This window comes from Trachurus japonicus, chromosome 21 (assembly GCF_045865225.1).
Source record: "Trachurus japonicus isolate A0001 chromosome 21, Traja_1.0".
NCBI classification, from domain to species: domain Eukaryota; kingdom Metazoa; phylum Chordata; class Actinopteri; order Carangiformes; family Carangidae; genus Trachurus; species Trachurus japonicus.
In genome coordinates, this window is record NC_140927.1 from 13,977,256 (window position 1) to 14,000,026 (window position 22,771).

The following is a 22,771-nucleotide window of genomic DNA, read 5'->3' on the forward strand; positions in this document are numbered from 1 at the left end:
TTAGTTTCATCCTTTGCAGTAATGACTGGCTGTTTGAAGTCTGTGACCCATAAACATCAACAGGCACTTCCCTGGAGAAGCTTTGCCAGGCATGATCTGCAGCTATCTCTTTTTTTTTTTTGCTTTTTTTCCTGTAGTCTTAAGTTGGAAAATATTTACAGTAGGTAAAAAAACTTTGTTACTGTAGCTGTACAGTATGTTTACAGGTGATGAGAGAAATAATGGTTATCATAATGATCCATCTGTGAACCAATTCAAGAATCAAACCAACTAGGTACACTGATGAATAAAGAGAATGAATAATGGTAATAATCTGTTCATACTTAAACTCAAATCAAAGTTGAACAATAATCAATGGATTTACAAAAACATGAGATAGCTGTCATCAGAAATCAATCACGAGTGAGCGTAATATATCAAGGCGTTTGATCATAAGTGCAATAAACATATCAAAGCCAAACCCAACCATAAAAAGGACAAACTGGGTATATGGGTGTATAAATTGTTTAAATGCACAGCTGTTAAAGCTATTTACTAATAAGAATTACACATCTGTCTTCTACCATGAACATAAAACATTCAATATAATAACGCAATATATACAACCAGTGGCGCTAATAAAGAAAACATTATCAAAACAAATGTGAATTTCATAATACATCCTTCAAAGCTGTAATTAGGCATATTAGAAGTGGTAAACTAAAAGTTCCCCTTTTTCTGTAATAGCTGTAATAAAGACACTGTGGATACCTGTAATATCAGTGATTTAGTATCTTAAGACCAACCTGTATATGTTACATTTCAACTATTCCATTCAATAAAAATCTGGTGATTTAATTTATTTTTACACTACCACACCATCCTTTTGGTGTTGCTTTTTCCTATTCAAGTAACAATCAATAGACCTAGTCTTCTTATTACAAAAGAGAGATTATTGTTGTTTACTTGTGTCCATGTGTTGATCCTCTGGATCTGTTTTACAATCAATGAATTAGTTGGATGGTAGGTGGTTAACTGTCGACTTTAGGTCCATAACTCTACGGGTTTGTGACTAATGCCAGATCAGGTATGTTCTCTGCAAAATGAATAATTATCTTTCTGTGTCACTGTTGATTGTGGAACTGGTCAACAGTTGTGTACCTGGGTACAGAGCCAATACAAAGAAGAAGAAGAAAAAAACAGCAAAAAACACAGAGACTGTACTGAAATCACACAACAATCTTGTTATTTAATTGTCAGATAATCTTCCTTTGTGTCTTTCCTCCAGGAGCATCCAGTTGTCATCACCAAGTTCATCCGTGGAGCCCGGGAGGTAGAGGTGGATGCTGTGGCCAAAGCAGGAAAGGTGATATACTAATGCCATATTCTGTCCAGTGTTGGAAATGGCAGGTTATCACTTAACAAAATAATAACAAAAGTAATATTGAATAATAATTTCACTACAGCTCAACTGTGACTGATAATTAACTACAGCAAAATGACCATATCAATAGTAACACTAACTGGTTGTTTGTCTTTTGGGGCAGAACTGAAGGATTCTGGGTAGTTGAAAGGGCTGTCATTTGTCTATAGAACAAAAGAACATGTGATCTACACTATTTGAATGGACTTAGGCCCAACACCAATTATACAGGCCCCTGCCTCTGTAATGCCATTGATTTGTCACCCTGGCAGTGTGGGCTTATTGTTTTGCTAATGTGAGCCAGCTATTCAACATGCTGCATTGGTTACAAGCACCAGGGGACACACACAGGTTACATATAATATACATTCTCTACACAATGAAACATAGTATGAAAACATTTGTTCATCTTTTATACATACTGACTACTTGTTGACCACATTTTAATTTATAACAGTAACATTGTTATTAATCTCTGTGGTCTCGCCTCATTCAGACCTACATTATTTTTCCTTTGAAATGGAATGGTATCAAAGATGGTGAGCCCAGTGGATGAATCAAGTGGATGTAATCTCATTCATCTTCAATGAAAAAAAGATATACCAGTCCAGACAGATCTGATAGGGGAAATGGAATACACTACATGAAACCTAAAATACGCAAAACTGGTGACACAATCAGATCACATGGGATGAGATTAGGGTGTATCGAAATTATTCTTTTCATACAAATAATTTTCATATATGATTGACATCTGTGAAAGGTATGTAGTTTTTTTCTTTCTTTCTTTAGGGGCCGGGGGGCATATGACTTCAAAATTACACTTGTTTTTTAACCTTTACCTCGATTACGATTGACGAATGATGGACTCTTCATATCCAATGTGATCATGTTCCAAGTGACTAAACACATTGATGGTGTTACCTTTGATCAGAGTTGAGAAAAGCACCTGCATCATTGTCATTAGAAGTCAGTGTTGTAGGGGGTCAAAACCTGAATAGGGTGTAAATGAAGCAAAAGCTCATTATTTGTCTGAGTGAACACAGACTAACATTAGTTGGACATGAATTAGGTGTGTAATATTTTTTCGTCTATTGCTTTATTCTAACAGCTATAAGTGTTTAATTTTGGTTTAACCTGGTTTGTTTCAATGAATGACCAAACTTTAACCTAAAAATAGTAAAATCCATTATTGGAATATGAGAAAGTTTAAAATATTTGTTTTTCTCTACTGTTTCACTGCATCTTCCCCAACTTTTGAAGTAAGAACATAATTTTAAACTCACAAAAGAAGAATATTCTGTCTAATACTGGAGATGTTAACATGTTCATTGGTAATCATGGAAGTTTTAGTTTTGTTATTAAATAGCAGGCTAAAAACATAAAATATAACAACTTTAATTGTTAGCATTGTAAGTCACAGTGTAGGACGGAGCCACGCAGGTACTTGTCCTCAGCTCCCTATCTGTTTCTCTATTGTTCAGGTTGCAGGAGTCATTTCAAGGGTGTCAGTTTGAACGTGGGCAAACCAGTTGTATGGAAGATTCTCTCTCTCTACTTTCCCTGAATACAGCCCCTCCTTTATCTTCAGTATCACATTAACAAGCTGTCCATTCATTGAATACCAAACAGGCTTCATTATTCCTGGCCTGTGTGTGTGTGTGTGTGTGTGTGTGTGTGTGTGTGTGTGTGTGTGTGTGTGTGTGTGAGAGAGAGCGAGTGAGTATATGTGTGGGAGAGTGGAAAAGTCAGAGATAATACATATTAATTACTGACTCTATCTGAAGAGTGCTAATGAATGTGGTGGTTAGCAGCAGTTTAAATGAACTAATGACACAGCAGCTCATTTACAGACACACACATTCACACAGTTGCTTGGCGATACAAATCTTATTTTCTGTGGGTGAAATGTTGGAAGTTATTCTTTTGACACTGCATATCCGCCGCATTGTTACTTACCAGCTTTGTCAACAAGTGCAGGGCCCTTTGTCCTGAACACGTTTTCAATGAGTGTTTACCTGATGAATTTATTTCCTCCACATGCACAGAAAGTCACTCGCTGTTTTGGAACTGACTCAACATATTTTGACAGTACACTTTTGTGTACTATAAACTCATCGTGTCTAGAGAACATCTGCCTCCTAATCAGAAAAAAAAAACTCATCAGAAAACAGACTAAGGGTGTAATGGCTGAGTTGCTTTGAGTCTGGATTTCTGTTGCTTTATTAGAGTTATAATCTGTATGCAAATACTTTCAGAGTGACTTAATCACTGTCTTTCTGTTCAGGTTCTGGTCCATGCCATAACAGAGCACGTGGAGGACGCTGGGGTACATTCAGGAGATGCCACCCTGATGCTGCCAACCCAGACTATTAGCCAGGGGGCACTGGAAAAGGTCAGTTAACCCACACCCGCAACACTGGCATGTATACATTTTCATATAATTGAAACTAATATTCAGTGTGCATGTTTTTTTTTTTACATTCTATGTGTACAGACATACTTTGGTATGAAACATTTACAAACAGCCTTATGTTGCATATGTGTGTGTTTTCCTTTTTCATTGCTTTCAGGTTAAGAGTGCCACCCGAAAAATTGCACAAGCATTTGAAATTTCGGGGCCCTTTAACACTCAGTTTCTGGTTAAAGGCAATGATGTCATGGTAGGTATTATTTCCTAGGGTATGACAAAATGATAGATGGGCATTTTCACATCTAATTGCAGCAAATGCAATTCCCTCACAAACTGAAATCAATTTATGCTGGGGTTTTATCATTAATGTTTCCTTAAGTTTTAATGTTATAGCTAGAGTGCATGTACAGGAAATGTGTATACATATATTAGGACTTCTTGTTCCACATGTGGGTGTATCAGCAGAGCATCTTTATTAGCATTTATTGATTAATCAGGTTTTTTTTTCAATGGCGGTATTATTTTGTGTATCCCTCCAGGTGATAGAGTGTAATCTGCGGGCGTCACGCTCCTTCCCTTTTGTGTCAAAAACAATTGGTGTGGACTTTATCAACGTCGCAACCAAAGTGATGGTGGGAGAGCCTATGGATGAGGCGAGTCTGCCCTCGCTGGAGAAACCCATCATTCCTGTGGACTACGTGGGCATCAAGGTGAGAAGGGAAACTGAAATATCTGTTTACAGCTGGGGACTGTGCCACTTGCTTTCTTGTGTTTTTTTTTAAGGTTAAGTTTTATAGAGTGCATAGAATGGATGGATGGGTGTGGGTGGGTGGATAAATGAATAAAACATTGATGGCTTTATAAGTACAGTAAGTGAGGCCTTTTCACACTTGCGACTTCAACACAACCATGCTCTGTAATTGGCTGTCTTGTGAAACGTGTCTTGTAAGGACAGACAAGGCTTTGATGCACATGTAGCAACTATAATAATCATGATGGTCCTTTTTCTGACATTTTGACATGTCGGAGTAGGAAAAGCACATTTTACAAATATAAGAGTAAATATGACATTTAATTGTGGCTGATGTTCCAGTTCCAGATGTTCCACACGGTCACTGTGTCATTACTTACCTGCGCACTTGTTTAGAACATGGCTTTTAGTTAATGTAATTTATAAAACCAGTACTTTAATGTACCTTTAAACAACTGGAACATGACATTTCCTTTGCAGTGTTCCTGTTTACTTACTGATTTTGAACCTGCACATTCTGTCAAGAAAATAAAGGCCTTGAAAATGCACAATGCAAAAGGGTCCAAGTAAAAACTTGGAAAATCCTCGACTGTGTCACCCAGTCTGCTGCTGCATGCAACAGCAAGTGTAAGTCATTTTGGGAGCTGTTTATTTGTTGTTATGTGTCAGACTGAGCTTCGAGAGCATACAATGTGTTTTAAAGGGGTTTATATTGCTGTTAAGATGTCAGGTGGTCTCAACTCATAGAGCCATATTTATCTTGGACTAAAGTTCAGACTTTCAGAATTATACAATAGCCACAAGTTAGTTTAGGGGTAATAGCTCCCCTTTAAAAGTACATTGTAACCATGTCTCTGAACTTCTTGCAGTCGTGTTATGTATTGTTGGAAAATTAGGTCCTATGTAAAGAGCCCTACTTGTGTGATGTCTTAATAGGTAGTGCAGGCTCTGCTAGTACAGATTTCATTGGATCACATACCAAAGACAGCAATTACTGCTCCATCCTTCTACCTCGCCATGATGGTGGGGAGTATGGATGCTTTCTCGTGCCGGTTGGGAGGCTTACCTCTTAGATGGGGTATGAGAGAGTTTACGTGTCGCCAGCTGTTCCAAAGCTATTTTTTCCAAAGTAATTTCTCCCTCTAATTACAACAGAGCTGCTGTAACAATGGCTGTAGTTTGGAGCCAATCACGCAGGTATAATCCCCCACTCCTCACCGCCACCTAAAGTTTTCAATTTCTAGGCTGCACAGTGGTGAGGAATATTAATCAGAGCTCTGAATACTCCAGGCACCAGGCTTAAAAGACTTCCAGTTTACTTGGAGTGTACAATACAGACTTCATATACACCGTCTCATACAGTCTGTGCTGGAAACTGTGCCACATTACATGAAGATTGTTTAATGAAGTATTGCTAATTTCTTATTTCCTGTTAAACACTTTACTGCCACCATAACATCAAACCCCCACTGTAAACACAATGTGATGTCTGGACCTATTATCCAGCCTTCACAGCCTGAAGTGTGTACCATCAATATGTACTCTCACTCAGCCTTTATCCTCACTGTATCATCCCATGGTTCAAGTCATTGCCATCCAGAGAGACCATCTTCATTTATCCGTCTCGTTCCCTCCCAACCTCACTCTCTTGCTCTTGCTGTCTCTTTCCTCTTACAATCCCTTGTTTGAGGCCATGTTGTTTTCTTTTCACTAACAAGTCCCTATTGTGTAATTTCTGCCTCAATATACAAACTCATAGGACCGATAACACAGTTGTATTTATGACAGTGAGAGGAAGAAGAGTAGGAGAACAACATTTGAGGAGGAAGCTGATTTGGTGTCGGTCCCCTGTGCACACTTAATGGCTGAGGAAAAATAACCTCCAACTGTTGGATACTCTGTCCCCTTGACCATATAATGCCAGGCATCGTGGCAACTTCTGAAATAGACACATCCTCGTGAACGTGATGACCCAGGAAAACATCATAGACATAATTAGAATATAAATGCTTTAATGTCAGGAAGCTATGTTAATCAGCTTATTAATGTGTTTAATCACACAATGGGTACTACGGCTCCACCATGTCAGGTATTACTAATAACCTCACATACCGTCATCTCCATGTGTACATACGATACACTGACAAATGTTGGTCTCTAATATGTTTACAATGACTGCTGCCTGGAAACCGTTACACAGTTTCATTAACTCTTATCCTCCCGGTACACAATTATTTCATTTCACAGAGTAACTTTAATCAGACAAATACATGTATGTCCCATAAGGATCAAACTTTATTGTTTTACATGCCTTTTAACATCTTTTTTCACTATTCAGCCAGTATATGTCTAAGTTTTATCCTGTTTGAAAACCTTTCCAGGCAAGAAAGTGGGCTAAATCCCACAAGAAACACTATTGTCACCAAAGATACTGTACTTGTGTTGCTACCAAGTACACACACACACACACACACACACACACACACACACACACACACACACACACACACACACACACACACACACACACACACACACACACACACACACACACACACACACAATACTTTAGCAATATTAAAAGACCCTACTTGAAATACCCTAGCAACTACCTTTTGACCTAGCTGAGCACATTGTTCTACTGTTTCTACTGTACAGCACAAACAAAAGCAGTCAATTGGTGTTCACCATTTATACATTTAAAAGCAATACCCTTAAAAAAAAGAAGAGGACAAAGACCCTGACCCTGCAACACTGAACCATCAACCACTCAGCTCTCCTTACCAAATCAGATCACTTCAGGAGTTTTCAGAAAGCTGAACGTTTCCTGCTTCCTTTGTTTGAACATCAAACTATCCATCAATTGCAATATCAATAGAAACAACAGATTAATGAACTGCCATTCATTAACCTGTAGGTACAAAATGTAGCTGTTCATTTCCATTCAGCTGTGAATATAAAGACATTTATACAGGTGCCACTTCCGCCTCCAACAAGGCCCACAGTGAGCAACAATGTTGTGTGTGCGTGTGGAAATGTCTTACTTTATTCATTCCCTTTTCCACTGGAGCTCAGCTGCTGCCCCAAGATAACATTGTTCATGTTGCGGAGCCTCGCAGTTCTTCTGTCTGGTAGGAGTGGGCGGTCGGTGTGGGATAGGGAGATGGGGCGGTGTGTGTGTGTGTGTTGGTAGGATGTTGTGGTTAGAGAGGCTTGGCGATTGTGACAGTCGCATGCATCCTTCCTGTTACTTAGACACACCACTCCGTTCAAGTGTATGTTTGCTCGTTTTCACAGCATTTAAATCTCCCTGGCTTGGTGATGCCATTTTTCTCTCTCTTGCTTTCCTCTTGTTTGTGGTTGGATTGCATTTCCACTTTTAATTCTGCTTCATAGTTTTAATGGCTGCAGTAGATTTGCCTCTGCAGTTGATGTCAATGTGGATAAGCAGCCCTCTTCATTTGGATGACATACAAATCTACTGCTCTAGATTCACATTTACTCAGAGACCGGCAAACATATCTTTCACAAATTCTCTTCTCTGCCATTAATATCATTGTAGCTCCTTGTCCTCTTTTTATTGCACACTAAAAGTCCCCCCTCACTGTTCTTCCCTCTCTCTATGTGTCCCTCTCCCTCTGTTTCATTTTCTTTCTTGGTTACATTGCACCATTTTATCTCTGCATACTTCCCTGTCTTTCTCCAACTCTTTGAACAAAGCCATGATAAGCGGTGCTGGTTTCCTGTCTGCAATCCCTTCTTTTCGTCCCTTCATACATTAGTATGCTAACATTACATTCAGCTGATTAGATAGCTCGCTTCAAGGATGAATCCCCCCTTGTGGTCCTTGCCTCTACGTGTGTGTGTGTGTGTGTGTGTGTGTGTGTGTGTGTGTGTGTGTGTGTCTGTGTGTCTGTGTGTCTGTGTCTGTGTACACGTGAGCCATACAACACCACACCTCCTCTTTCTCTTTTGTAGGTAATGGCTGTCTGCTTTTACATGGCAAAATAAGATAAAAAAATTGGAAAAAAGTGAAAAAAACAACAAGCTTTCCACATGACGTCTGACTATTCTTTATTTATCTACAGACGGTGCTTTCTTCTCTTGTTCCTGCATTTTCTTGACTGTCATTTTCTCCTCTTGTGACTATTGCAATTTTATCTTTCCCTTCCTCTCACCTTTTGTTTAACTATGTAATTATGTAATTTTCCTTCTTGCATTGACGTAATCTGTTCTTTTAAGTCTACTCATTCACTGTCTACACTCAAGCCATTTGACTTGCTCACCTATCCTCTCTATAGTCCTTCATTTTTCCTCTTCTACTCCACACTTGCTTTTCTGTTCTGACTCATCCTGCTGTTGCTCTACCTTCTTCTCCCTACGTCAACCAGCATGTTACGTAAAGCGACTGGTGTCCTGTGGTTTAACAAGTCTCTTTCTTTCTTTTTTTAATATTTTCTCATTTAATCTGTTCTAGCAGTTGTGAAGTAATTTTCAATCAACCTCTCTTGTCTCTAAATATTTGCCTGATGTGCCCTTAAAGTTTCATAGCGGAACCAGAAATGGTGGTTTGAAACAATGATTAGTAGTGGGAAAAAAATGCTCATTATTATTTTGTATGAGCTTTCATTTGTTCATTAAACAGACATGATTTGACATTTATACTCTCATATGCATATGCAACTGCCAGCCTTGGGTCACCTGTTACTTTTGAAGGCAACGTGAGCCTTATTTCACCTATAGGTGGCAGCAAAGTGATTCCAGTCAACTGAAAACATCCTGTGTGATGATTAGCAATAAAGAAAATGGTCATCCATTGATTTTAGTTTTAACTCATGCTCTTTACTATTACCCCCACTGCTTTGGCAGCAGCAGCAGTGGGTTTTCTGTCGATGCTGTGGAATAGGAAATCACCTTTTTTGATATGGCTGAAAAAATGACTTTGTGACTTAAAGGGATAGTTCAGCTTTTTGAAGGCCATTAAGTATATCTGCAGTAGAAAGGTCTCTGCTCCCTCACACTGAAAAACTGAAAAACACTGACCAACTGTCGTGAATGAGGGACGATTAATCAGCGTATTTTCGCCGCCTACGAGAAGTCCTGTCTCAAAATACTACACCAGTTCAAGAGTACGATATAAAGTAAGAATTTATAAAGCATCAGCTAGTTGGAAAAAAACTTTGTATATCTAGAACTAACCAGCTCACTCAGTATTCCTCCACACAGGCAGGCTCCGCGATGCGCTGTATCACACCGCCTCTTCCACACACCGCTGATCCAAACAGCTGATAGACTGAGTGATACAGCACGTCGCGGAGCCTGCCTGTGTGGAGGAATACTGATTTACAGTAGTACTGAACTATCCCTTTAAGTGCTGTTCGGAGCTAAACAAGAAGACTTCTCAAAGAAAGAGGTGGAGTTTTAATGGTAGCTCATTAGCATCACATCGCATAGAGAGTTCTTATTACTTCAAAACCATGTCTAAACAATTTCCCTTCTCTTTTCTTCCACAAGGCTCCCATGTTCTCGTGGCCACGTCTGAGGGATGCAGACCCTGTGCTTCGCTGTGAGATGGCCTCCACTGGAGAAGTGAATATAATACAGATATTAAAATATTACAACTAAATTTCCTCTTAATTCCATAACTAATTTGTAGAATTAATGTGAACAGTTACTCATGCAGGTTTCTGTTAATGTATTTTCTTGCAGGTGGCTTGTTTTGGACCAAACATTTATTCAGCCTTCCTGAAAGCTATGCTCTCCACAGGCTTCAAGCTGCCACAGAAGGGCATCCTTATTGGGATTCAGGTAAGACTACAGCCATCTGGAAGTCCACTTGCCTCCTGTTTGTGTTTCCTCTTGGTGCCTTCTGCCCACTAGACACCCAATGTGATTTTCCTTACGAACAGGTGGCCTAAATCTTTTAGGCTGTAAGCTTCATTCACTGCCAGCCTGGTACTCCTCACTTTGTTTCACTTCAAATCACACCTTGATTCTTGCAACAACCAAGTCTCATGTTACTTAAAACTATGATCTAACTGTCAGAGTGTGAATGACCACAAGAGGTTCAAGTACAGTTAGCAGAACGGATGATGCCCCTAAGGTGAATGGAGGAGACATGTTGATATAATGGTGATAATAAGAGGCCATACACAGACATAAAACTCGATCAGTTACCAGTCAAAGAAACATGATCCTCATTATAGAATCTGACCAAGGTGATAATTAACCTCTCATAAAAAAAATGACAAAAACTAATCAAGTGTAAAAATGCTCTGTCAAAAGAAGACTTGAATCACAATTTCTGGGTAACAGTGCTGCAACAACATCCCGCCATTCACACCAATCCACACACACTGATAAGAACAAAATGTAAGTCTGGGTTTGTACTTTTTAATGACATCACATTACATGAGCTTTAGTAATTATGGCTAGCTGCCATCCTGGGTTGCCAAACTGAGTTTGAACAAAGCACTCACAACAGTAGCTGTGTAATAATTGGTGCTTTGGGGAACAGGTCTATTTCAAGGCAAGTGCCTGGGTGGTGTGGTGGAGGTCACATCTGCACTTTAACATGGCTGACGAGTGGCAACAGTTATGGTCCACATTTCCAGAACTCAGAGGAACACAGAGATTTACCTCCCATAGTTTTAACAAATATTGTGATAGAGATTAAAGTTGTTTTTTTTATTTGAAAGTGCACTCTTGTGAGACAGTCTTGTGGAAAAGACTGAAAAAACTGTGGCCTCCAGCTTGAGGACGGTAATTTTCAGTTTCACACAGGCAGCACTGAAATGCCATATTAGTATGGAGACTCCCTTGTACCAAGCCCCTTTGTCGGTGCAGTACTCCTCATGTAGATTCATTATGAATATTCTGCTGGGAAATTTGACTAATGTGATGCCACCCCTTCAGCAACACAAACACAAGGAACAAATTCACAGAAACAGTGATTTACTGTAAGTTTCTATATTTTTCTGTGGTGCAGATGTTCTGAATTAGAAATGTATCGCACTGCATATCCTTACACATGTCTATCAGACAGACTCTGTAGCTGTTGCCCTTTTTCTGTGTTCTACATTTACCAAATCCCCCAGCTGCACTGTCACAGCCAAGCAGCCGTTACTGGGCTTTTTGATGAAGCTTATACTCTATCAAATCAGCAACATTTCAAATATGTATGTGAGGCCTACTGGAGTGGTACTCTCATAATCCAATGTTTGGAAGATACGTAGTGCCGTTTTTGTGGCTTACGTTTGCAAAGACAAAAACACAAATACAATTTTCTCAGGTAGGCAACATATGAGCTTACAATGGTACTCCACCACTTAGTTTAGTGTTTTCTCTGAAAATTAATAAACACACTTGTTGAAAAAGAAAGCTAACATAACATTACAAGCTGCAGAAATAGCCCAATTCAAGTTATTCATTTATGAGCCTGAAGACAACATTTATGGACTCAGTACTCTTAGATTTTGATGTAAATTCTGTAGCCTATGTGCACAGTGTTGTTAGCTCTTTCTTGTTTTCCATTTTTAAATATTAAGAGTTCTAAAGATAGTTTTTTTCAATCCATCCAGCTGTGTAACATCTTTTACTCCTGCTCTAAGCCCATAATATAAACAACATGCAGCCCAAGTGCCCAACACACGCTATTCTCTGTCAATTCTCCTATGTCTTATGCAGATAACTACAGTGATTGTGTGTTGGGCTCTGAGCTCTTGCAAAACACAGGTGACCTACGATTCCATACCTTGCTGAACCCATCCTGCACAGAGTGCTGGAGGAGCTACAGCTATTCTGCTAATATGCTGCTCACATTATCTCCTCTATGTAGACATGGTGTCAGTGTCACTGCTTTCTTCAACCTTTTTTCAGGAACTAGTGGCCACAGCACATCTTTTCAGTTTTCCTCACATTTGGCACAAACATTCACCTGGACATGAGGATGAATTGATTACTGAGGCCAGTTTGGCTGCAACTCACGGAATCATGTGTTAATGATGACACAATTTGACACAACTGTCGAATATGATGCAGTAATAACATCTTATATCCAAATGGTCAAAGGTTAACTTCACTTTAACATCATGACAAACACTTAGGGCTTCTGTCCAAGGCTGTAACTCAGGAGGTGGAGGCTGTGACCATATTTCCTGCAACTTGGCTGGTCGGCAGAGGCAGTAACTCTTAGTTTCGGAAGTTGACACACATTAGTTGGAAATCCCAAAGAACTGTTGCACATCAATCCATGATGTCAAGTGTGAGAGCATCACTGCTGTGTGCGCTGGTGTTTTGTCACTCGTAATTCACCCCCGTTGTGTGTTACCCTCAATGTTGTACAGTGAAGTGAAATTGATGTACTATAATACGTTATTAGAGCCACAGCCTCTTTAGTTGTTACTGCCTCCTCACCTGTTGCTGTCTAGCTGGCATCATCTCCCTCTCTCTTTTTATCACACACTCTTAACTCTCCTTGCCTGCCTGTCTTGTTAATTAGGCCCACCTTGTTTTTATACAAATTCTGCAGCTGTGTCAAAATTGCACACCGAATTAGAAACTTGTATGTCATCATATACAGCTTAGTAAGGTGAGCTTGAAAATATCCAAAACATATCAAACCGTGTCACAACGATTTTTGGTGGGATAGCAGTAATTTTAACGAGCATATTGTTTACAGAGCTGAAGGGCACCCAGTTTGGGCATAATCAGTTGTGAATAAGCAGCAAAGACCCACAGAATAAATTTCAGCACTTTCATGCTTTATGCTTGGTGGAATCTGTTAAGTAGGTCGTTTGAAGCTAATGTCTAAAAACATAAATGCATTACAAATTGACTTTTTGTTTTTCCTTTACATCCTCATGGTATTGCTTTGGTAACTAATCCAACCCAATGAAGTACGGCCTACTCCTGAGTTGTGTCAGCTGTAGTATGCTCTGTAATAATTCACATAATTTTATTTTCTGCATATTATGTAGTGTGTATTCAGTAATTGGTCTGATACAATACAATACTATATGAATATATGATACAAATTACTTCATAAATCCCTAAAGGGAAATTAATTTGTTTGATGCTGATACAGTACCAGTATCTGAATAATATGCTACAACATTTGGTTAAATATATTGTTACCAAAAGTGAAAAAAGAATGTTGCTGGGATGGCATTACATTGTGAAACTGTTTTCCTTGTCCTGTAATAATTGCCTAACATGGCGTAAAATGGCTCCATATCAGTCTATGCAGTCTTAATTACCATCATTCTGAAGCACAATAAGACAAATGGTTTGGAAGAGGAACCAAAAGGTCAGGGCAGATTTAGATGGAAGACATTCTCAATGATGAACACTACATGGAAGACTTTGTCTCATGCAATTTCTTTCATCCATTATGTTTCAACAGAAACCCATATCAAAACAGACCTTCTGCAGGCATTATTATGTTGTTGCACCATTTTATTTTTCAAAAATGTGTCTGCCTCACTTCCAGCATTCGTTCCGACCCAATTTCCTGTCCACGGCGCACCAACTAAAAGAGGAGGGCTTCAAGGTGAGTGCTGCAAGCTTGAATGTTTCAAACACTACAGACCAGATTTCTCATTAAAAATCTGGTCTCTTCTCTGTGTGATTTTAACACTGCTGATGAGCTTTCTGGTTCGAATGATTCTGCCTTTATTAAGAAATGAAAAAAAAAGAGTTACCCCAGTCCATCCAATATTGTTTTTGATATTCCTTATATTTTGTAATGTTGGCCTATTTCTGTCTTCCAGCTCTATGCTACTGAAGCCACTTCTGCCTGGCTGTGTGCCAATGATGTGCCTGCTACTCCGGTCGCGTGGCCCACTGAGAAGGGAGAAAACACCAGTTTGCCTAGTATTAAGAGGTTGGGGAATGTTAATTTTAATACTAAATTAATATTTAAATTCTTTTGACAGATTCATGGAAACATGGAAAACAAAGCCATGTCGAAATGTAGAGACTTGCTTACGGTTTTCCTGAGGCAGTGCTTAAGTAATACATAAACTGTGATTCATTGGATCCAAAATTGGGATATCTAATCAGCATAAGATACTGCCTTAAGATCTAAGGGCATAGCCCCTTCATTATCACCGTAATATGCTGACAAGATCAAAGCGGATGTAGCAGACTCTGAAGTCCACAGTCATTACATTAACCAGACTGGGGCCTAAATAGGAAGGATGAGGAAAGTCTTATGTCAGAGCCAAGTCAAGTTTGAGGAAATCAAAAATAAAGTGTCTTGATCTTTTTTTGACCATGGCCAACAATGAAGCAAAAGTGTAACCAACACATTTAAGCACAAAACATAACTAGGACCACTTTAACAGACATTTTAGTTAATTACACTGTTCTACTGCTTATTGTTAAAATTATGTAATTTGCCAGTGGTCACGTTTGCTTGAAAACTTGTTCAGATGTCAGAGGTACAAACCTTTTTTACATAGGTTCTAGCAGCACCAATAAATGTAGCAGAACTGCAATGTCCAGGTAATTACTCTACAAACAAGTCATGATCATGCTGCAGTGAAGTGATTTGGAAATGAACTGGTGAAGAAGATGATTTAAAGGGAATTTAATAGGTCTAGATCAAGACAAGACACACAAACATAAGGCTGGATGGCATCAGCTGCGCGAGGAGAAGTAGAGGCCAAGCCTTTATAAAGAAACATATGACCTTTGTTGTCAACATTGTTTGTCCTCCGTATTTTTCCATTAAAATTCATCGCTAATTCACCGCTGGCTGTCAAAGGCCTTCAAATGACAGAGGCAACACAGCAAAGCCCTGACTTCACTGTGTGTCTTTGTGTGTGTGTGTGTGTACTTGGACTTCCATCTGCAGTATGTGAGGTTCAGTTTGAGTCATACAGTAGTTCTTAAAGACAGAGAGAGACATTTTGATCCCTCATAATGTAGGGTTACATGTATTTGTAGGTTAAAGGAGAAACACCTAAATTGTTGTCCTGATGGTCACCCAGTGTTGGGGGGAGCAAAAAACGCGACTAAAATTGATGCAGTCAGACCTAAGTAACACCATGGCTACCCAGCGCTCGGGATAACGACAACGCTAAACTATAGGGGCAATTCTTTCAACCACAACAAACACTCAAAAAACAATCAAATATCTATGGTACATGACTGTAATCCTTACAAGACACCACTGAAGTCATATAGTGTACAGTATAAACTTTGTGTTTTTGCATGTAGTCACTCACCTCAGATAGCCGAACTCTGAAACATCCTGGAAAGACATTACTATCCGATCGCAGAGCGCCTGCTCTCCCCACCACAGCAACGAACACCTTTTCCTTATTGTGATGATTTCTTTACAAAAATAAACGGTCGGAGGCTGAGATATTTTGGACATTACCACTGCACTGCTTGACCGTTTATTTTTGTAAAGAAATCATCACAAACAAGGAAAAAGTATTTTGTTTCTGTGGCGGGGAGAGCAGGTGGATAGTAATGTCTTTCCAGGATGTTTCAGAGTTCGGCTATCTGAGTTGAGTGATTACAGTACATGCAAAAACACAAAGATAATACTGTTTATACTGTACATTATATGAGTTCAGTGGTGTCTCGTAAGGATTCGAGTCATGTACCATAGATATTTGATTGTTTTTTGAGTGTTTGTTGTGGTTGAAAGAATTGCCTCCATGGGTTAGCGTTGTCGCCATCCCGAGCGCCGGGTAGCCATGGTGCCTCACAGGAACTTTTATTTATTTATTTATTTATTTATTTATTTGGTTCATTTCGGGCATGTCAATTAGTCATCATCATCACACATCATCTCAATCCAATTAATACAATACACATGACCGAAAGGGAAAGCGGGAGAAGCAAAAGCTTATCTAGTCCCGCCCCCAATACTCATATATTCATTTTTTCTGCATGTTACATTTTTGACATAACATTCTTCCAGTATTTTCAAAATTTAACAATTTAACAATTTGACATGACATTTTTTGTTTTGTTTTGTTTGTTTTTTTGTTTTTTTAACATGACATTTCTCAATTTTTTTTTTTGAACTGTTTGGTCATCCAGCCAACACATTACCAAAGCACTGCCCATATCTACTATATTCAGATCATTTTCTGCATCATTCACTGGTTGATTTTAAAAATTTGAATATCTGTCGATAACACTGGTGCTTTCAAATGGTTTAATGTACTAATTAGATCTTTTTGCCCGTTTTTATAGACTGATCAACGAAGGTCATATTGACCTGGTGGTCAACTTGCCCAATAACAACACTCGCCACTTGAAGGACAACTTCACCATCCGCAGAATGGCTGTCGACCATGGTGTTCCCCTCATCACAAATTTCCAGGTCTGTGAATATCACGCTAGAGGTGGTTTATATCCTCAGTTGACATAACATTCTGTCTCTGCATGCTGTTAGTTTGCGTTTCATCCTGACACGTGATACATTTTAGCTTACCTATTTTCTCATGCGTTAGGTGGTGAAGCTGTTTGCTGAAGCAATTCACTACGCAGGTGAGCTGGACACCACCAGCCTCTTCCACTACCGGCAGAAGGAAAGCCAACACAGAGAGGCTAGCCAGCAGAGCTAGAGCTTCTTCCTCTGTCCCTCATATCCTCATTCCCTTTGTTAAACTCCAGTATTAAGTGGCAGCAGATTTTTGTATCATAGTTTTTTTTTTAATTCCCTGTATCTGTTTTCCAATCCTTCAGTGTCAAGATTTGTTGCTAACAAAGGTATCAGGCAGGACATGGTGTATGTTTAGCACATTATCATACACAAGATGCACAATAAATAGAAGTAAGAAGCATAATACAAAAACACTACAGAATAACTTTTAAAATGTTAACTGTTAACTGTTAAGAAACAACTCTTGTGTTAACATTTGATGAAACATCTCTGCTTGGAGTTCATGCTCCAGCAGGACGAACAAGTTCTTAAGATAATTCAAGTTTGGAGCAGTGACTGTTAATAAGCTGTAAAAAGTGAGTTGTGGACAAGATGGTCTGATCTTTAATAAAGGTCATTGTCAAACAAGTACCAAGCTGAAGATGAAGATTTTTACAACCTGGGAGTTTAAATGTTTTTTTATTAATGACTTATAAGCGAACTATAAAGCTATAGTGAATGAATTATTAGTTAAATAAAAAACCTTAGTTACAGGATATAAATGCTCCATAAAGATGACTTATCATAAAGTGATACCAGAGAGGGTAATTACGCAGCCTTTTTTCACTGAAGTAAATCCCAAAGAATGGTGTTGCAGTGGTTGATTTAGTTTTTAGCTCATTTATGATCAGTGGTTTATCTTGTGTTTTCTGCTTTTGAGTTTTGGACCTTTCTAAATTTGATGCAATAACCATTTTTCAGCTTCTCAGCTCTCCCTGAGTTCATTCTCCTTTTTTTTTTTTTTTTTACACATTTGAGCTTATTCCTATATTTTTTAGTTTTAGATTAGATTAGATAAACATCCTGTCAGCATCACTTTTAAAGATGTAAATAAGGTAGCTGTAATTAAGGTAAACCGTGTGCATTTTATGATGAGGAGAAACTTTTTATTTTTCAAGGGAACCAATCTCAAATCAAATCCTATCTTTAAAGTCTGAAGTTGATCATAACTGATCTGTTTTATATTTTATATATACATATATTTATGTGTGTATATACTGTAATTTTCAAACCAAGTCTGCATTTGAACCCACTTACACACAAGTATATTTAGCTACGTACAGAAGTTATCGCTCACTCACTCAGTGTTAAATGTTGTTTTCCTGTTTGTGTTATGTAGGAATCCACTGAAATAAAATAAAGTCTTATCTCAACCAAATCGGCTGTGTGTGTTTGTGCTTGCATTGGACATGCATGAAAATCAAAGTTCCTTCCATCCCTCTGCTGTGAACAGCCTATTCACACACAACACAATATAACGGCATTGGAAGCTAGAGGCTGAGCCATAGTTATAACAGAACAAGAGGTTAATCCAAAATATAGCCTACTGGCCCTGAAGAAGGACATTGTGTTTACTAAAGTTTGAAAAGACCAATCTTCTTTGGGTTTTGTCTACCTGCATGTGTTTTCTTCAGTTGCAATGGTTTGAGCTATCAGGGACATCGTAGTGAAGTAATACCAACAGTATACTTTAATAAATCGCTACAGAAGGACAACCTGAATCTTAACCCTAGCCTTTTCTAGGTTGTTCTCAGTTTGCTTTCTGGTATTGGTACATTGGTGTGTAATGACACAAAAATCAAAACTCCAAGCAGACAAGGGTGCAATAACAAACAGTCTAATGATCTCTTTGTGGCCAATCATCAAGCATCGTTCATGTTTCAATGTTCAAATTAATCATTTCACACCTGAAGCAGTTCTGGGCCAGTCAACCAGATGCACAAATGCACAACCATCAAATTCATCTTCATCCTTCAGATACTTCCTTTGACAACTGAAAACTGAAAATCACTGAAAACACTTCACCTCATTCTGCTGGACCAAACAGCCATAAACTCATTACTACCTCCTGAGGTCAGATGGGGAAAAGCATCCATATGCCCCAGACAGGTGGTGAGAACTGAAGTGGAGGTTGGTATCAACCACAGAAAAACAGCACAACACCCAACAAACACAGCTAAATCTGTTATAGAGATAAAAGTTTATTTTAGGTTTAAGTAATACAAAACTTCTATTGATCTATCTCTAAATCCTGCTCAACCATCCTCCCCTCTTTGAACCAGACTCCCCAGCCTCAGCTCCTCTCCCTCAGCCTCCAGAGGTACCTCAGTGCAACCTCAGCATTTGTCTTTGACTTAGTACATCCACTGCATCTGACTATGGCAGTTGTCTCACTGTGACTCTTGCAACAGCAAAAACAAAAGGTCTCACTGTTACAATGTTAAGTCTTGTACTAGAGCCCTGACGACTGTTTCATTATCCCGATTCCCCAAACAGTGACATTTAAAGTACTGTGTCACAGCTTGCCTCTGATCTTCAAGTGCAATATGACTGAAGATGTACAAAGCAACCAGCTGTTTCATGAAGTTGTGAGTGGTGTGAACTTCATTATAAAGTTAACTGAATTACACACACTAGTAGTGTGGACGAGGGCCGAGAGCACACTCACTTTCCTCCATAGTGAGCACTTTTTTAGCAGTTTTTTGCTTGAGTGTCATTTCTCTGCTATAATTGCAGTTTTCTTGGCTTTGATATTGGCCAAGGATGTGAGGAAAATGTGAAAGAGAGAGAAAGAGCAAGTGAAGGCAAGAGACCTAAATATATTTTTGATCCCACGGAAGGAAAAGTTCTGTGTTTTTTGGCTTCTTTCACCTGGTGCTCTCTCTTTCTCTCTCTCACACACACAAACACACACACACACAAAGAATATCAAATTCTGTATAAGCAAAGTCTCAAATCCTGTTCAGTTGGGCAAATTCAACCCAGGGCCATCAGAGTCACGATTCACTGCAGGCACAGTAACCAAGCAACAGGGCTGATCCTGAAGTTCATTGCTGACAATAACTCCAGGGTAGTCCCCTATGTCTTGAGCAGTATGTCGGTAAATCCCACTTTGATTAAAGTGCAGTGTTGTTAAATTTAAACTTACTCTCTGTTATTATGAAAAACTGATCTTCTGTTTTGGGTCTGCTGGCCTTGAACCCTCTGGGAGTACACAAAGGTCTTAGTTCCTTTATGAGAGCAAGCCTTTCTGGGTGTGCAAACTGACAAACACACAAAACAGACTACCTATTTTGGGTCAGGTTAAATGTAAGATATTTTAGGTCTATTGCAAGACTTATACTTCATCAAAGCTGTATTGCCCCAGACAGGAAGAACAAGGAGAAGATCAGGAAGAAATGAGAAAAATGGTGTTCCTGGGTTAATTTCAAATTGCGATTACAAGCTCCAATTAGTCATGAATAGTGATTTTCAAAGAATGACGCCGATCCTTATTTTTTAAGCCTATATTTGTTTACATTTTGATAAATAGGCACCATCAAAAAGCATTAAATTGGCTTAACAGAGTTCCTGTTTGCATTAAGCCATGGATGCAATAGACAGCTACCACAGGATTATTTTGGTAGCGAAGAAAACTGAAAAGGGCGCTGATTCTCAGGGAAAATCTGAAGTTATAAAGAGCGTACTTTTTCTATGATCTCCAACCAGATGTTAATTTTCAATGGACACTGGGGATAATTATATGAGGCATCCTTGGGAAAGATGCATCACGCTGCAATTTAAATGCTAAGCCTTGACTTTATTTTAAAGTATATTTTTGGGGCTTTTTTGCCTTTAATGGAAAGCACAGTCGACAGAGACAGGAAACGGGGAGTGTGTGGGTGGGGGGAACTTGCCGGAAAGGGCCGCTCAATGCAGGATTTGAACAGGGGCGGCCGCTCTACCTACGGAGCTAAACACCACCTTGACTGAGTTATGACTTTGAGAAGTATGAATTTTGATCCAGTTCAGACAATCCAACAATCAGATGTTCTAATGTTCTTATGCAGTTTTTAATGTTACTCTTATCACAAAAAGTAATAACAGTAAAATTTGGGGATGCACACAATCAGGGAAACTGAAACCTCACTCTCACAAATAAGTTTATTCATACATAGTGTAGCACATGCAGCGTAGATATTTTAAGTAAGCTGTGACAACTAGTGGTTCAACATAAAAATGTCATTACCAGAGTGAGAACACACTTCTGTCAAACTATGCTAACAGTTACTAACTAATCCACACCTCACCGTTCCAGGTGCCAAAATAACCGAAAATATCAGTAACAGATCTCTGGTCCAGGACTCCTAAAGAGACTGGCTGCTGATCAGAAAAAAGTTGGAAGCAGGCCATTTTAAACTAAGCTAGACTTTAGTTTTGTTTGCAATTTCAATAATAAGTTTACCTAGAGGTTACCTAGACTGGGTATGGGTAGTTTAAAATACAACACACTTTTTATGTCTATTCAGAGAAATTCAGCGTAATGACAACTCAAGTACCATTCAGTCTGGGTGTTCCTCAAGGATACTTGCTAAGGAAACGTAACAGGAATTGACAGGACAACTGTATCTGCTATCACTTATGTATTAATAATAATAAATAAGATTGGACTGTATTTTACAAATCATTAGGTGAGGAATTACAACATAAAGTATTTTGGGTCTGCACCTACAGCTACAGCTAGATCTACACTGTGTCGGCTTGTGACAATTACATACTGTATCATAATTTACGGTATCATGTTGCCGATTCTCAGTCTCAACTATGTTATTACCAAAATTCCTATGTTTATTGAATGAATCTGTAGACTATTGGCACTATTGCAAATGTTATTGCAAGACAATAGTTTAAAAAAATATTTATTAATTACACTACATTGTACACCCAACACAGCAGGGGCTTGTAAAGGAGTAATAGAAACTAGGGTCAATCACAGCATGCAAACTTCGAACCTTTCCTGACTGATAAAAAAGAGATATGCCAGCTCAAATCAAACAGAATAACTGACACCATCAGACTTTGTTCCTATTTTTTTTTCTCCCACACAGAAGAATGACGCACCCAGGAATGCTAAATAATGCACTGTTTCGATGCCTTTCCCGAGATGGCATGAAGAGAGAAACCCGCTGTTTTTCATTGGAGTAAAAAAAAATAAACCTGGCTAATTGACATGCGTTTTTCATGCTGTGCTAAATGAATTATTTATGGCAGTGAGTAGCAGGCAAGGCATAGAAGAGTGTGCATCCCTGTGGGATGAGTCACATAGTGGTTGGAGGCCAATCACTATGTGTGCTAGTGTTTACAAGCCGATGTTAAATGCCCATTTTTCTTTATGGGTTTATATTTAAAGCAGAAGTAAGCGATCCAGTCGTTTTGGCTAACTTTCTGTCAGCCAATGGAGTTAGCAGTCCCCGCCCTCGTCCCTACGTCACCACATTCATGCGCATCCCTTGGCTGCACACACAGAGAGGACCGCCCCTTTATGCCATTCTCTCTCCTCATTGGATAAAGGTTGTAGGATACAAGGAAAGTTTTCTCCTCGGCTTACAGCAGAGCAGAGTGACTGACAGACCCGTGTTTCAGACCAAACACTCTATATAAGTGATTGCTGTTGGAAAATATAACTATTTAAGACTTATATTAACACAAATATTCCGCTTACTTCTGCTTTAATAGACATTTTCTCTAAACCTGCCTGGTGGTGGTTTAGGTGGACTA

At 39.0% G+C, this 22,771-nt stretch overlaps 1 protein-coding gene across 1 annotated transcript in view; it reads left to right on the forward strand.

The window, feature by feature from the left end:
• Window positions 1-18,386, forward strand: part of cps1 (carbamoyl-phosphate synthase 1, mitochondrial) — a 53,895-nt gene extending 35,509 nt beyond the window's left edge. Inside the window, exons 29-38 of the mRNA XM_085766136.1 lie at window positions 1,268-1,345; window positions 3,690-3,797; window positions 3,976-4,065; window positions 4,355-4,525; window positions 10,081-10,155; window positions 10,276-10,374; window positions 14,057-14,116; window positions 14,337-14,449; window positions 16,783-16,912; window positions 17,043-18,386. Coding sequence (XP_085622262.1) covers window positions 1,268-1,345; window positions 3,690-3,797; window positions 3,976-4,065; window positions 4,355-4,525; window positions 10,081-10,155; window positions 10,276-10,374; window positions 14,057-14,116; window positions 14,337-14,449; window positions 16,783-16,912; window positions 17,043-17,156 — 1,038 coding nt within the window. The 3' untranslated portion in view covers window positions 17,157-18,386. The remainder of the gene's footprint in view (window positions 1-1,267; window positions 1,346-3,689; window positions 3,798-3,975; window positions 4,066-4,354; window positions 4,526-10,080; window positions 10,156-10,275; window positions 10,375-14,056; window positions 14,117-14,336; window positions 14,450-16,782; window positions 16,913-17,042) is intronic.
• The last annotated feature ends 4,385 nt before the right edge of the window (window positions 18,387-22,771 follow it).